Below are 13,427 nucleotides of genomic sequence, written 5' to 3' on the forward strand. Positions count from 1 at the left end.
CGGCGCGGGGCAGCTGAGATCCCCCCCGATGCAGGAGCTTGATCGCCCCGACTGCCGGCTACGGGAGCCAAGCTTGTCCCGTCAACGGAAGGCTCGAGACCCCCGACCGCGGGAGAAGAAAGAAGGGAAGAAAATTGAACTTTTTTTTCTGCCTTCCATCACAGAGAGGAATGTGGAGGAGTCACTGTGGTGGATGTTTATGTTAAAGTGTATTTTGGATGTCTTGTTGCTTTTATTGGTATGACTATGGCAAATCAAATTCCTCGTATATTGCAAAACATACTTGGCTAATAAAGTATATTTATGATGATTATGATTATGATAAATGTAAAATTGTCCCTAGTGTGTGTAGGATAGTATAAGTGTGCGGGGACCTCTGGTCGGCACGGACTCAGTGGGCCGAAGGGCCTGTTTCCTCGCTGTATCTCTAAACCGGCTGGTGAATAATTCCAGGGACCATGGGCTTGAATGCATTTTCAAGGCATCCAGGCTGCTAATCAATAGACTGCATGCAAGAAAGTCAAACCAAGGGAGAGGAGAACAATTGCAGTGGATTTTACCCACAGTGAGCCCGTCTCTCTGAGCAGTAATAGAACTGCTATTAAAACAATGCTGGAGGCTGGGAGTATATACTCCGCACTGAGTGAATAGACTTAGCAGCTGGTGATCATTTCAGCTGTCAAAACGAGTGCTTTCCTCGGGCAACATTGAAACCGACACCTCAGTCAGGCTAGCTGCCGGGGACAATGTTACACCATGCTCCTCTCTCTCCGACATTCCTCACGCTCTTGGGCAATGTTCAGTTTAGTTTAGAGATACAGTATGGATCCAGGCATTTCTGCCCACCAGCACTGCGCCGACCAGCAACCCCCGCACACTAACACTATCCTACACACACTAAGGACAATTTACAATTTTACCAAGCCAATTAACCTACAAACCTGTACGTCTTTGGAGTGTGGGAGGAAACCAGAGATCCCGTTAAAAAAAACCACGCAGGTCACGGGGAGAACGTACAAACTCCGTACAGATGGAACCCGTAGTCAGGATCGAACCCCGGGTCTCTGGCGCTGTAAGGCAGCAACTCTACCACTGCGCCACGGTGCTGCTCCAATAGTTACCAACCCTGTGTGGCTCCGCATGTGTTGTGCAGTAATACAGTGGGCATTTTGCAGGAGTAGTCCTCAGTTCAGGGCTAATAACCTGTTTGATGCCAGACAGTAAATGAACAAGCTATTAATTAAACGGAGAAAGCTGGTGTAAGTGATGGAGACCATGAGAAGCTGCAGCTATTTTGCAAATTCCCATTAGGTTCACTGATTCCCTTCAGAGAGTGAAATCAGTCATGCTTACCCAGTGTGGTCTATACCAACACCAGATGCACAAAAATGTGGTTGACTCTTATTAGATTTATTAGAGTCATACAGCGTGGAAACAGGCCCTTCAGCCCATCTTGCCCACACAGACCAACATGTCCCACCTTCACCAGTCCCACATGCCTGCGTTTGGCCCATATCCCTCTAAACTTAACCTATCCATGTACCTGTTTAAATGTTCGTAAAATATTCTGACAGTCCCTGCCTCAACTACCTCCTCCGGCTACGCGTTCCATACACCCACCACCCTTTGTGTAAAAGAGTCACCATCAGGTTTTCATTAATTTCACCCCCTCCTCACCTTAAAACTATGACCTCTAGTTCTTGATTCCCCTACTCTGGGCAAGAGACTCTGTGCATCCACCCGATCTATTCCTCTCGTGATCTTATACATCTCTATAAGATCACCCTTCATCCTCCTGCGCCCCAAGGAATAGAGTCCCAACCTTCTCAACCTTTCCCTATAGCTCAGACCCTCTAGTCCTGGCAACATCCTTGTAAATCTTCTCAGTACCCTTTCCAGCTTGACAACATCTTTCCTATAACACGGTGCCCAGAACTGAACACGATACTCTAAATACACCCTCACCAATGTCTTATACAACTGCAACATGACCTCCCAACTTTTATACTCAATACCCTGACTGGTGAAGGCCAATCTGCCAAAAGCCTTTTTGACCACCCTATCTACTTACGACTCCACCTTCAAGGAACCATGCACCTGCACTCCTAGATCCCTCTGCTCTACAACACTCCTCAGAGCTCTGAAGAAGTGTCCGACCAGAATCATCACCTATTTCTTTTCTCCAGAGATGCTGCCTGACCCGCTGAGTTACTCTAGCACTTTGTGTCTGGCTTTAGTCTTTTCTTCCGATTTGTTTCTGGTGGGGAAGGTCCAGCTGTAGACCAGAGAATGGCAACTGTATCTGTGGAATTCTCTGCCACAGAAGGCAGTGGAGGTCAATTCACTGGATGCTTTCAAGAGAGAGTTAGATTTAGCTCTTAGGGCTAACAGAATCAAGGGATATGGAGAAAAAGCAGGAATGGTGTACTGATTTTGGATGATCAGCTATGATCATATTGAATGGCTCGAAGGGCCGAATGGCCTACTCCTGCACCTATGTTCTATGTTTCTATGACACATGGGATGCTCACTAACTGAGGCCATTAACCTGCCATGAAGCGAGTGGAAAATCTGAGCCTTATCTGGAAGGGTACTTTCATTGTGACTTCCCCTCAGACAGTAATACTCTCCTAATGAGCAGCATAGAAAGATGAGTTACACACCTACAACACTTGTCCTGGGGCATCTCCTTGGCTGTCTTCATGGGTCTCCTTCCCTCTGAAAACCTGCTGGAAACGAAAGGGCAAAATTCGTGAAGAGATACTCAACAATGACTCCTCCAAGAAAGATTATATTCTGAGCTTCCAACATGAGAAAATAACTCATATGAGAGAATATCCACCTCATATTCCACTTGGATAGTTTACAACCCAAAAGTATGGATATTGAATTCTCCAATTGTGAAGTAACGCCACATCATCACCCTTCCTAAGCTCTAACCCCAGCCCCCTACTCTGGTGTGCAGCCATTTTTCCCACCAGTGCCAAAACTGTTCAAAATACTCCAAATGCGGTCTGACCAGTGCCTCAGCATTACATAAATGCTGGAGAAACTCAGCGGGTGCAGCAGCATCTATGGAGCGAAGGAAATAGGCAACGTTTCGGGCATAGATGCTGCTGCACCCGCTGAGTTTCTCCAGCATTTTTGAAAACCTTCGATTTTCCAGCATCTGCAGTTCCTTCTTAAACCCTCAGCATTACATCCCTGCTTTGGAACCTCAGCTCTCCAAGGTGTCTCATTAGAGATTCTGCTTTTATATTCCAGTCTAGTTTGGAGTGGTTTACTTTTTAGTTCGGAGATACAGCACGGAAACAGGCCCTTCAGCCCACCGAGTCCACGCTGACCAGCGATCCCCGCACACTAACACTACCCCACAGGACAAGGGGTCACAGCTTAAGGATAAGGGGGAAGTCCTTTAAAACCGAGATGAGAAGAACTTTTTTCACACAGAGAGTGGTGAATCTCTGGAACTCTCTGCCACAGAGGGTAGTCGAGGCCAGTTCATTGGCTATATTTAAGAGGGAGTTAGATGTGGCCCTTGTGGCTAAGGGGATCAGAGGGTATGGAGAGAAGGCAGGTATGGGATACTGAGTTGGATGATCAGCCATGATCATATTGAATGGCGGTGCAGAAATGTCCTGCACCTAATTTCTATGTTTCTATGTTTCTACACACTGGGGACAATTTACAATTTTACCGATGCCAATTAATCTACAAGCCTGCACGTATTTGGAGTGTGGGAGGAAACCGGAGCACCCGGAGAAAACCCACGCGCTCACGGAGAGAACGTGCAAACTCCGTACAGACAGCACCCACAGTCAGGATTGAACCTGGGTCTCTAATGCTGTGAGGCAGCAACTCTACCATTACGCCACTGTGCCACCCCAGCTTCTGCTGATTAAAATGATTTGTGCGGGGCTTTGTGTTCAGAGGCCAAGTGGAAATTAGCTGTTAAAATGACTTCACTTTCGTTGAGTATTTCTAATTATTTGATAAACATGTTCTTTGTTATTTAATTCGATGTTTTTAGCTGCTCTCATGTTGCCAACACTTCAATCAAATCACCCTGCAGTCTCTCTCCTTTGTGACAAGGAAAACAACCACATCCCATCCCCCATCACAACTATAGTTTTAGTTTAGAGATACAGCATGGAAACAGGCCTTTAGGCCCACTGAGCCTGCGCCGACCAGCGATCCCCATTCGCTAGCACTATCCTACACACACTCGGGACAATTTACAATTATACCAAGCCAATGAATGGGTTTCGGCCCGAAACGTTGCCTATTTCCTTTGCTCCATAGATGCTGCTGCACCCGCTAAGTTTCTCCAGCATTTTTGTCTACCTTCGATTTTCCAGCATCTGCAGTTCCTTCTTAAACAATCTACAAACCTGTACGTCTTTGGAATGTGGGAGGCAATTGTGCACCCGGGGACAACCCACTCAGGTCACGGGGACCACGTGCAAACTCCGTACAGACAGCAACCGTAGTCAGGATCGAACCTGTGTCTCTGATGCTGTAAGGCAGCAACTCTACCGCTGGGCCACCGTGCTGCCCAACAACTAGTTCTCCTCCGTTGATGCAGCTGCTAGAGTTTCTGTACGACAACTCCAGCAACAATTTGAGTCCTGACCTCCAGTGTCATATGTGTGTAGTTTGCACGTTCTTCCAGTGACCTTGTGATTTGCTGCTGCTTGCCCTGGTTACCTCCCGTGTCCCATGGACTGCAGGTCAGTAGATCAATTGGCAATTATAAATTTCCCCTGGTGTGTGGGCGAGTGGTGAAATCTGCGGGGGATATGGCACAGTGGCGGCAGATTTAGCAGAGATGCTGCCTCACAGTGCCAGAGACCCGGGTACAGTCCTGACGTCAGGTGCCGGCTGTGTGGAGTTTGCACGTTTTCCCTGTGACTGTGTGAGCTTCCTCCCACATCCCAAAGACGCGTGGGTTTGTAGATTAATTGGCCCTCTGTAAATTGCTCCCGGTGTGTAGGGAGTGGATGAGAGAGTGGGATAGCATAAAAACATTGTGAACGGGCAATCGTTGGATGGCATAGTCTCGGTGGGCCGAAGGGCCTGTTTCCATGCTGTATCTGTTAATCTAAAAACTAAAATATGGGAATAATAATACGAATCAAAGTGTGTTGTTGCAGGGTTGACGGGGTTTGCCTTCATGACCACTGATGGCCTGTGGAAGCTGGTACTTGCCAAGTGCATTCTGACAAACACCTTCTCTCCCGCTTGCATATTGTTCCTATGTTCATAAGTCATAGGAACTGAATTAAGCCATTCGGCCCATCAAGTCTACTCTGCTGTTCAACCATGGCTGATCTATCTTTCCCTCTCAACCAAATTCTGCCTTCTCCCCATAACCCCTGATACCCTTACAATAGACAATAGACAATAGACAATAGGTGCAGGATTAGGCCATTCGGCCCTTCGAGCCAATACCGCCATTCAATGTGATCATGGCTGATCATCCCCAATCAGTACCCTGTTCCTGCCTTCTCCCCATATCCCCTGACTCCGCTATCTTTAAGAGCCCTATCTAGCTCTCTCTTGAAAGCATCCAGAGAACCGGCCTCCGCCGCCCTCTGAGGCAGAGAATTCCATAACGAATCAAGAATCTGTCAGTCTCTGCTTTAAAAATATCCAATGACTTGGCCTCCACCGCAGTCTGTGTCAATGAATTCCACGGATTCATTCACCACTTTCTGACTAAAGAAATTCCTCTTCATCTCCTTTCTAAAGGTACAACCTTTTATACTGAGGCAGCACCCTCTGGTCCTAGACTCTCCCACTAGTAGAAACATCCTCTCCACATCCACTCAATCCAGGCCTTTCACTATCCGGTAAGTTTCAATGAGGTCCCCTCTCCCCTCATCCTTCTAAACTCCAGCGAGTACAGGCCCAGTGCCGTCAAACGCTCATCATATATTAACCCAGTTATTCCTGGGATCATTCTCGTGAACCTCCCCTGGACCCTCTCCAACTGCGGTCTGACAAGTACCTTATGAAGCTCAGCATTACATCTCTGCATTCATATTCAAGTTGTCTCGAAATAAATGCTAAAATTGCATTTGCTTTGCTTACTACCAATAGTACTACTGATACTCCCGGTGATGTAATCATGAAACTGGATGGAGCATCTGGCCTGGTAACTCGGGTAGTAAGCTGGGAGATGTGGGAGAGGAATGAGCTGAGGTGAAGTCCCAGGTGGATCGACTGCAGGTGCTGGTCTCGTTCTCTCAGGAGTTTCCCCTGGTTGTGTTGTGGCTGCGACTCAATGGAAATCTTTGTGCATTGAGAGTAGGATGCTCTCGGCTGCAGCTGATGCCCCAGCTAAAACCACCACCACACCAGCACTGAATCTGGGACTTAATGAAAAGAGACTGTGTTCCCTTTCAGAATGTTTAGTTTAGTTTGGAGATATAGTGTGGAAACAGGCCCTTCGGCCCACCGAGTCCGTGCCGACCAGCGATCCCCGCACATTGGCACTATCCTACACACACTAGGGACAATTTATATTAATACCAAGCCAATTAACCTACAAACCTGTACGTCTTTGGAGTGTGGGAGGAAACCGAAGATCTCGGAAAAAACACACGCAGGTCATGGGGAGAACGTACTAACTCCGTACAGACAGCACCCGTAGTCGGGATCAAACCTGGGTCTCTGGCACTGTAAGTGCAGTAAAGGGCCTGTCCCACTTTCCAGAGTTATTCACGAATTCACCAGAGATTTCAAACTCGCAGAATGTTCGTAACAAGTCCGTAGGAGTCCGTGGATATATCGTAGCGGCTCGTTATGCCAGCAGTAGGTACTCGGGGCTATTTTTTTACTCGTGAACATTTTTCATCAGGCCGAAAAAACGTCCCGACTTACCTGATGTCCCGAGTACCTACGGCTGGCATAACGAGCCGCTACGCTATATCCACAGACTCCTACGGCCTCGTTACGAACATTCTGCGAGTTTGAAAAGTCGGGAGAATTTGTGAATAACTCGGGAAAGTGGGACAGGCCCTTAAGGCAGTAACTCTACCGCTGCTCCACCTTGCCGCCCATAGCGTTCTGCAGCCAATTAAGTACTTCTTAGAGTGTGTCGAGTTTTATAATATGGTATAGATCAACAACATCATGCCAGTCAATTGCTTGTAGACTGGAAAGAGGGGTTATACAACTCACTCAATCTATTGCACATCAAACAAAGCCTGTTTACCCAGGCACTCTGGTGTGGGCTTGCAACCTGAAACATCACCAATTCCTTTTCTCCAGAGCTGCTGCCTGACTCGCTGTTACTCCAGCATTTTGTGTCTATCTTCGGTGTAAACCAGCATCAGCAGTTCATTCCTACCCAGAAAACAAAGTAGACTTGATGTGTAGAACTGAGAGAGCCTTCAGTGGCTTCTCCCAGCGAAGGCAGGGACATTTCCTCAGATAAATACAATGAGGATATTTACAGTTAAATATGTGTAAAATCCATTTCATTTGCCTACGGCACTGTGATCATCAAGCCAATTCATCATCAACATCGGTGATTTCTTGAAGTCATATAAATCTTCATGAATCATAAAATATAAACCTTCCCTCTAGTTTAGAGATACTGCACAGAAACGGGCCCTTCGACCCACCGTGTCCGCACCGACCAGCGATCCCCGCACACTTACACTATCTTACACACATTTACACTTATACCAAACCAATTAATCTACAAACAAGCATGTCTTTAGAGTGTGTGAGGAAAGCGAAGATCTCAGAGAAAACCCACGTGGTCACAGGGTGAATGTACAAAGTACCCGTAGTCAGGATCGAGCCTGGATCTCTGGCGCTGTAAATCGGCAACTCTACCGCTGCGCCACCATGCTGCCCGTGCTGTTGATGGGTCCTTTTTGTGGGTCTTGCGACGGCTGAAGAGGCTCCCCCTGCTGCAGCCTTCTCAGATGTTGTGGTCTCCACTCGCAATATCCCTCCAAACCTGAAGTTGCCCCTCAGGTTCCTATTAAATCTTTCCCCCCCTCACCTTAAACCGATGTCCTCAAATATGCCATTCAAGAAGAAGGGGGCTGGTCCGACTGTGATTCCCTGCCTTCCCTGGGAACCTTTTAACCCTTTGTGTATCAAGAATCTATCTACCATAGACTTAGAAATCTGCAACAACACTCCTTCCACCATCTCTGGAAAAGAGCTCCTTAGGCTCATGACCCAACGAGTCATCTCAAATATGTCTTCAATGGTAAAGGCATTGGTTGAAGAAGGAATCTCATCACCACCGCTCAAGGGCAAGTAAGGATGGGCATTAAATAATGACTCAACATATCAACCCCATATGTAGGAAGTGAGTGCAGATGCTGGTTTACACCGAAGATAGACACAAAATGGTGGAATAACTCAGCGGGCCAGGCTTTAAAGGAATTGGTTGTGATCCTACACAGGTTGAGCTAATATTTTAAAAAGACATTTTTAAACAGTGAGGCATAGTTCCAGAAAAGATCCTCTCTGTCTGGAGAAGGATCCTGACCCCAAACATCACCTGCCCATTTCTTCCCTGACCCACTGAGTTTCTCCAGCATTTTGTGTTTTGTTTTAGTTTCCAGCATCTGCAGTCTCTTGTGCCTCCTCTCTGTATCCACCCTAATCGAGATCCTTCAGGATAGACACAAAAAGCTGGAGTACCTCAGCAGGTCAAGCAGCATCTCTGGAGAAAAGGAATAGGTGACGTTTCGTGTCAAGACCCTTCTTCAGATCCCGACGAGATCCCTCAGGATATCAGATGTTTCTATCGAGACAGAGGAATAAATAGTGACACAATGGTCCACTGGTCTGCTTTGTAAGTGTGTCATGGAGCTTTTTGCATTGAAGTGAGAGTGAACATCTCTTCTGGAAGACAGGAGGGAGATTCTAAGAGTGGAAGAGTGGGGAATTAAGATCAGTTTGTGTAACAGGGTATGGGCTGGGGCCCAGAGTTGGAGATGGAGAGGGAATGAGGGCGATGTCTTCTGACAGGGGAAAACCACTCGGACAGGGCGAGGCAGTGCAGGGATTTTGAAAAGGATAGAAGACAGAGCAATCAAATGTGAAAAAAAAAACATATCACACATAGCATAGACACAAAACGCTGGAGTAACTCAACGGGACAGGCAGCATCTCGGGGGACAAGGAATGGGTGACGTTTCGGTTTGAAAAATCGCCCATTCCTTCTCTCCAGAGATGCTGCCTGTCCCGCTGAGTTACTCCAGCATTTTGTGTCCATCTTCGATTCAAACCAGCATCTGAAGTTCCTTCCTACATATATAATATATAGGATATATGTTACAGTCAGGCAAATCCTTTTTAAATGGACAGTGAAATTACTTAAGGTTTCGGCCCGAAACGTCACCTATTTCCTTCGCTCCATAAATGCTGCTGCACCCGCTGAGTTTCTCTAGCATTTTTGTGTACCTAAGTCATCAACTCTGCGACTGTACTTTAAAATAGGATACAAAAACTGGTAATAACAAGAAATAACATGAAAATACTCTCAGAGGGGAAGGGATAATTATATGTGGTTCAGCTGTACCTGTGATGATCAAGGCTCCTGCTCATCCTTACTGCTTCCCCTTATAATTTGTTCTGAGCTTGCACAGATCAGATGGCAAGAATAAACATGTGGCAGTGGGTCACACTGAAAAGTCCCATTGTATACACAGTAATGGTGGGACATTGCAATTAGGGTGATACTGGTGAATTGGTAGTGATAAGTAAAGGTGGGGATATGTTCAGACAACACACACACAGAAACAGACAGGCACCAAACGCTGGAGTAACTCAGCGGGTCAGGTAGCATGTGTAGGAAGGAACTGCAGATGCTGGTTTAAACCGAAGATAGGCACAAAACGCTGGAGTAACTCAGCGGGTCAGGTAGCATGTGTAGGAAGGAATGGGTGACGTTTAAACCGAAGATAGGCACAAAATGCTGGAGTAACTCAGCGGGCCAGGCAGCATCTCTGGAGGGAAGGAATGGGTGACGTTTCGGGTGGAGACCCTTCCTCAGACTGGGAGTCAGGCGAAAGGGAAACTGGAGATATGAAGAGGTACAAAGAACAGACGAATGAAAGGTGTGCGGAAGGACAAAGCAGACACCGACACACACAAAACAGATACATTCACATACACAGACACAAACACACACAAGGAGATAGACAGAAGAAAATAAAAGGAAATAAAGAGTGGACAATCAGAGGAAAGATGGTCAGATAGGGAGAGAGAGAAGGAGAGAGAAACTGTGACAGAAATATGTATATGGAGAAAGAGAGAGACAGGGAGAGACAGACAGAGACAGAGAGATAGACTGATGGAGGCAGGTAGGGGGCAGAGAGGGAGAGAGACAGGGATGCAGTTTAATTGCGGGGGCGGGGGGTGAAACATGGAAGACAGGGTCAGATTGGGGGGGGGGGGGTGAAACAAAGAGAATGGAGGAGAGGCTGAGAATGAAGGGAGTGGAAAGAGTGAAAAGAAAGAGAGAGCGGGCTTTATTTGCCGGGTTATGGGGGGGGGGGGGGGGCTGAGCAAGACAGGAATAAATCCAGACCCTGTCACAAAGTCGAATCAGTTAAGGAGAGCGAACATTAACAATACCCCCCCCCCCCCCCCCCTCTCCCCACACATTGAACATTAAAGTAAGTGGAATCAGCGTTTACAAACAGACATGGGGACTGACTGTAGAATTGCAGCAGGAACCTGAATCTGCAAGTCCGGGTGAAATCTCACATTCCTGCACGGCAATGAATGAATGAGCGGCGGCGCCAGCATGAAGCCCGGCTCCTCGACACTCGATATACAAAGAGCTTTTACCCGAATTCCATCTCCACCTCGGAGATATCGGCCAGGATGAGAAGGATCGCCAGCAGAGTGAGGAGTCCGAAGAGCCAAGTGGTGAATCCCAGGCGCATTGTGTGTCGCTGGCTGTCAGGCGGTCCTGCCCCAGTAACTACACTGGCCGCAAGTTGCTGCCACCTTCACCCCCTCCCCAACTCTCGCCCCCCCCCCCCTGTGTGTGGACCAGGGCGCTCTCTCTGCTTCACCACTGTCGTGTCTCACTCCTTGTCTCTGTGTGTTTACCGGCTCTCTCTCCGTTGCGCCGCTGTATGTGTGTGTCCTTGTCTCTGTGTTTACCCCCACCCTCTCTCATTCACCGACGTGTGTGTCTGTGTCTCTCCTAGTCTCTGTGTGTTTTACCGGTTCTCTCTCTCCCTCTCTGTTTGTCCGTCTCACTCCTCATACGTGGTGTGTGTGTGTGTGTGTGCCTCGATCCTTGCCTGTGTGTGTGGCTCACTTGTTATCTGTGTGTGTTTGTCTCACCCATTGTGTGTGTGTGTGCGCGTTTCACGGCTTCCCCTCTCACGCCCTCTCTCTCTGTTTCACCCACTGTGTGTTTCACCAGCTCTCCCCCTCTCCTCTCTCCCTATCTTCTCTCCTCTCTCCCCTCCCCTCCTCTCCTCTCCCCCTCCTCTCTTCCCCCCGCCTCTCTCCCCTCCTCTCCTCTCCCTCCCCTCTCCCCCCTCCCCTCTCTCTCTCTCCCACCTCTCCTCTCCCCTCTCCTCTCTCTCCCCTCCCGTCCTCTCTCCCCTCCTCTCTTCCCTTCCTCTCTCCCTCACCTCTCCCCCCCTCTCCTCTCTCCCTCTCCTCTCTCTTCCTCGCCTCTTCCCTTCTCCTCCTCTCCTCCTCTCCTCTCCCCCTCTCACTGTTGTAACGGCAGCCTGCTCTTTACCGCCTGTGTCTGTCTGTCCGCTCTTCCCTCCACCGGGTTGAATCCACTTCACGCTCTCCGCGGTCCGAATCTCAACTCTTCCCTTTTCTTCCTCTCCCCGTGCTCGCGTTTCCAATGTTTTCCTGGAGTCCGGTGGGACTGGACCGCCTGCCCACTTGTATTCACACAGGGCTGCAGGAGAAGGGGCCACAACGAGAAAGTTTCTTACAAACGCCCCTCCCAAGACATCGCCGCACTTAGAACATGGAAACATAGAAAAATAGGTGCCATTCGGCCCTTCGAGCCAGCACCGCCATTCAATGTGATCATGGCTGATCATCTAAAAACAGTGCCCAGTTACTGCTTTCTCCCCGTATCCCCTGATTCCTTTAGCCCTAAGAGCTAAACCTAACTCTCTAGAACTCTCTCAAAGTGAGAGTGCCCTTAGTTAAAATCCACCCGGATTCCTGCACCCGTTCAAACCCAGCCCTTTAAACCTTTGTGAAAGCCAGGCGCAGTTATTTTAAGCTAATGCCTTGAACTCACACGCTGCATCGTTTACCCTGAAGATAGACACAACATGCTGGCATAACTCAGCGGGACAGGCAGCATCTCTGGAGAGAAGGATAAGGCGATGCGAAACATCGGGCTTATTTGGAACCATGTCTATCAGCTATGACTGCACCAAATGGCAGGGCTGGCTAGCAGGGCTGAATGGCCTATTCATGCTTCCATTTCCTATGTTTCTAAGTGAAGAATTATTTATACCTCAAGAATGCCTTACATCACTGAACCAAAGCACCTATATTTTTGCTAAAGATGGAGTTTTTATTGCACATTCACAGTTCACAACGTAATACATTAGTTAAAACTGCTATTCATGCAGTTTGCAAACATCACCATCAGATTACAACATTGTCGTTATATCCATGCAGTTGAGCCCCTGCAGCGACCAACATTCATGGAAGGCTCCAAAGTCTCCCGCAACAGTGGCACAGATGTAGAGTTGCTGCCTCACAGCGCCAGAGACCCGGGTTTGATCCTGAGTTTGATTACAGAGTTTGTACGTTCTCACCGTGACCTGCGTGGGTTTTCTCCAGGAGCTCTGGTTTCCTTCCACACTCCAAAGACGTTCAGGATTGTAGGTTCATTGGCATCTGTAAATTGCCCCTAGTGTGTAGGATAGAACTAGTGTATGGGTGATCACTGGTTGGTTGCGGACTCGGTGGGCAAAAGGTTTCCACACTGTACCTCTAAAAACTAAAACGCTGCATCATCCCTCTCCAGGGCCACATTTTGATTAGATTTTTGATTTTGATTCAATTTATTGTCATTGTCTTCAAGTAAGAGACAACGAAATGCTATTTCCCATACAGTCACATGAATAAAACCCCCCCCAAAAAAACACAGAACACGATAGTCCACAACACAAACATCCCCACAGCGGCAACAAAGTTCCCCACTGTGAGGGAAGGAATCAAAGTCCAGTCAACTTCCTTGCTGATGTTCCCCAATGGTTGTGGTCTCCCGAGCCCCCCGCAGTCGCCGCTACGGGCGGCCCGATGTTCAGGCCCTCTCGCCGGGAATGATGGAACCCCGATGTATCAAAGGTATCAAAAGGTATCAAAGGTATTTTATTGGTCATATTCACATACACCAAGGTGTAATGAAGTGAAATGCTTTTTGCCATTTTGCAGCACAC

General features: G+C 48.0%; 1 protein-coding gene across 4 annotated transcripts in view; it reads right to left on the reverse strand.

The window, feature by feature from the left end:
• st8sia2 (ST8 alpha-N-acetyl-neuraminide alpha-2,8-sialyltransferase 2) overlaps positions 1-11,435 on the reverse strand; it is a 37,104-nt gene extending 25,669 nt beyond the window's left edge. The window contains exons 1-2 of one of the 4 annotated variants that reach the window (XM_033050153.1): positions 10,831-11,435; positions 2,664-2,726 (exon numbers count right to left, since the gene is read on the reverse strand). In XM_033050153.1, the coding sequence (XP_032906044.1) occupies positions 2,664-2,726; positions 10,831-10,928 (161 nt within the window). In that variant the 5' untranslated portion in view covers positions 10,929-11,435. Of the gene's footprint in view, positions 1-2,663; positions 2,730-8,673; positions 8,714-9,556; positions 9,775-10,830 lie in introns of those variants that run through there. The other 3 variants (XM_033050151.1, XM_033050154.1, XM_033050155.1) reach the window with 3 other exon arrangements.
• Between the last annotated feature and the right edge of the window lie 1,992 nt (positions 11,436-13,427).

Source organism: Amblyraja radiata, chromosome 34, assembly GCF_010909765.2.
Source record: "Amblyraja radiata isolate CabotCenter1 chromosome 34, sAmbRad1.1.pri, whole genome shotgun sequence".
NCBI classification, from domain to species: domain Eukaryota; kingdom Metazoa; phylum Chordata; class Chondrichthyes; order Rajiformes; family Rajidae; genus Amblyraja; species Amblyraja radiata.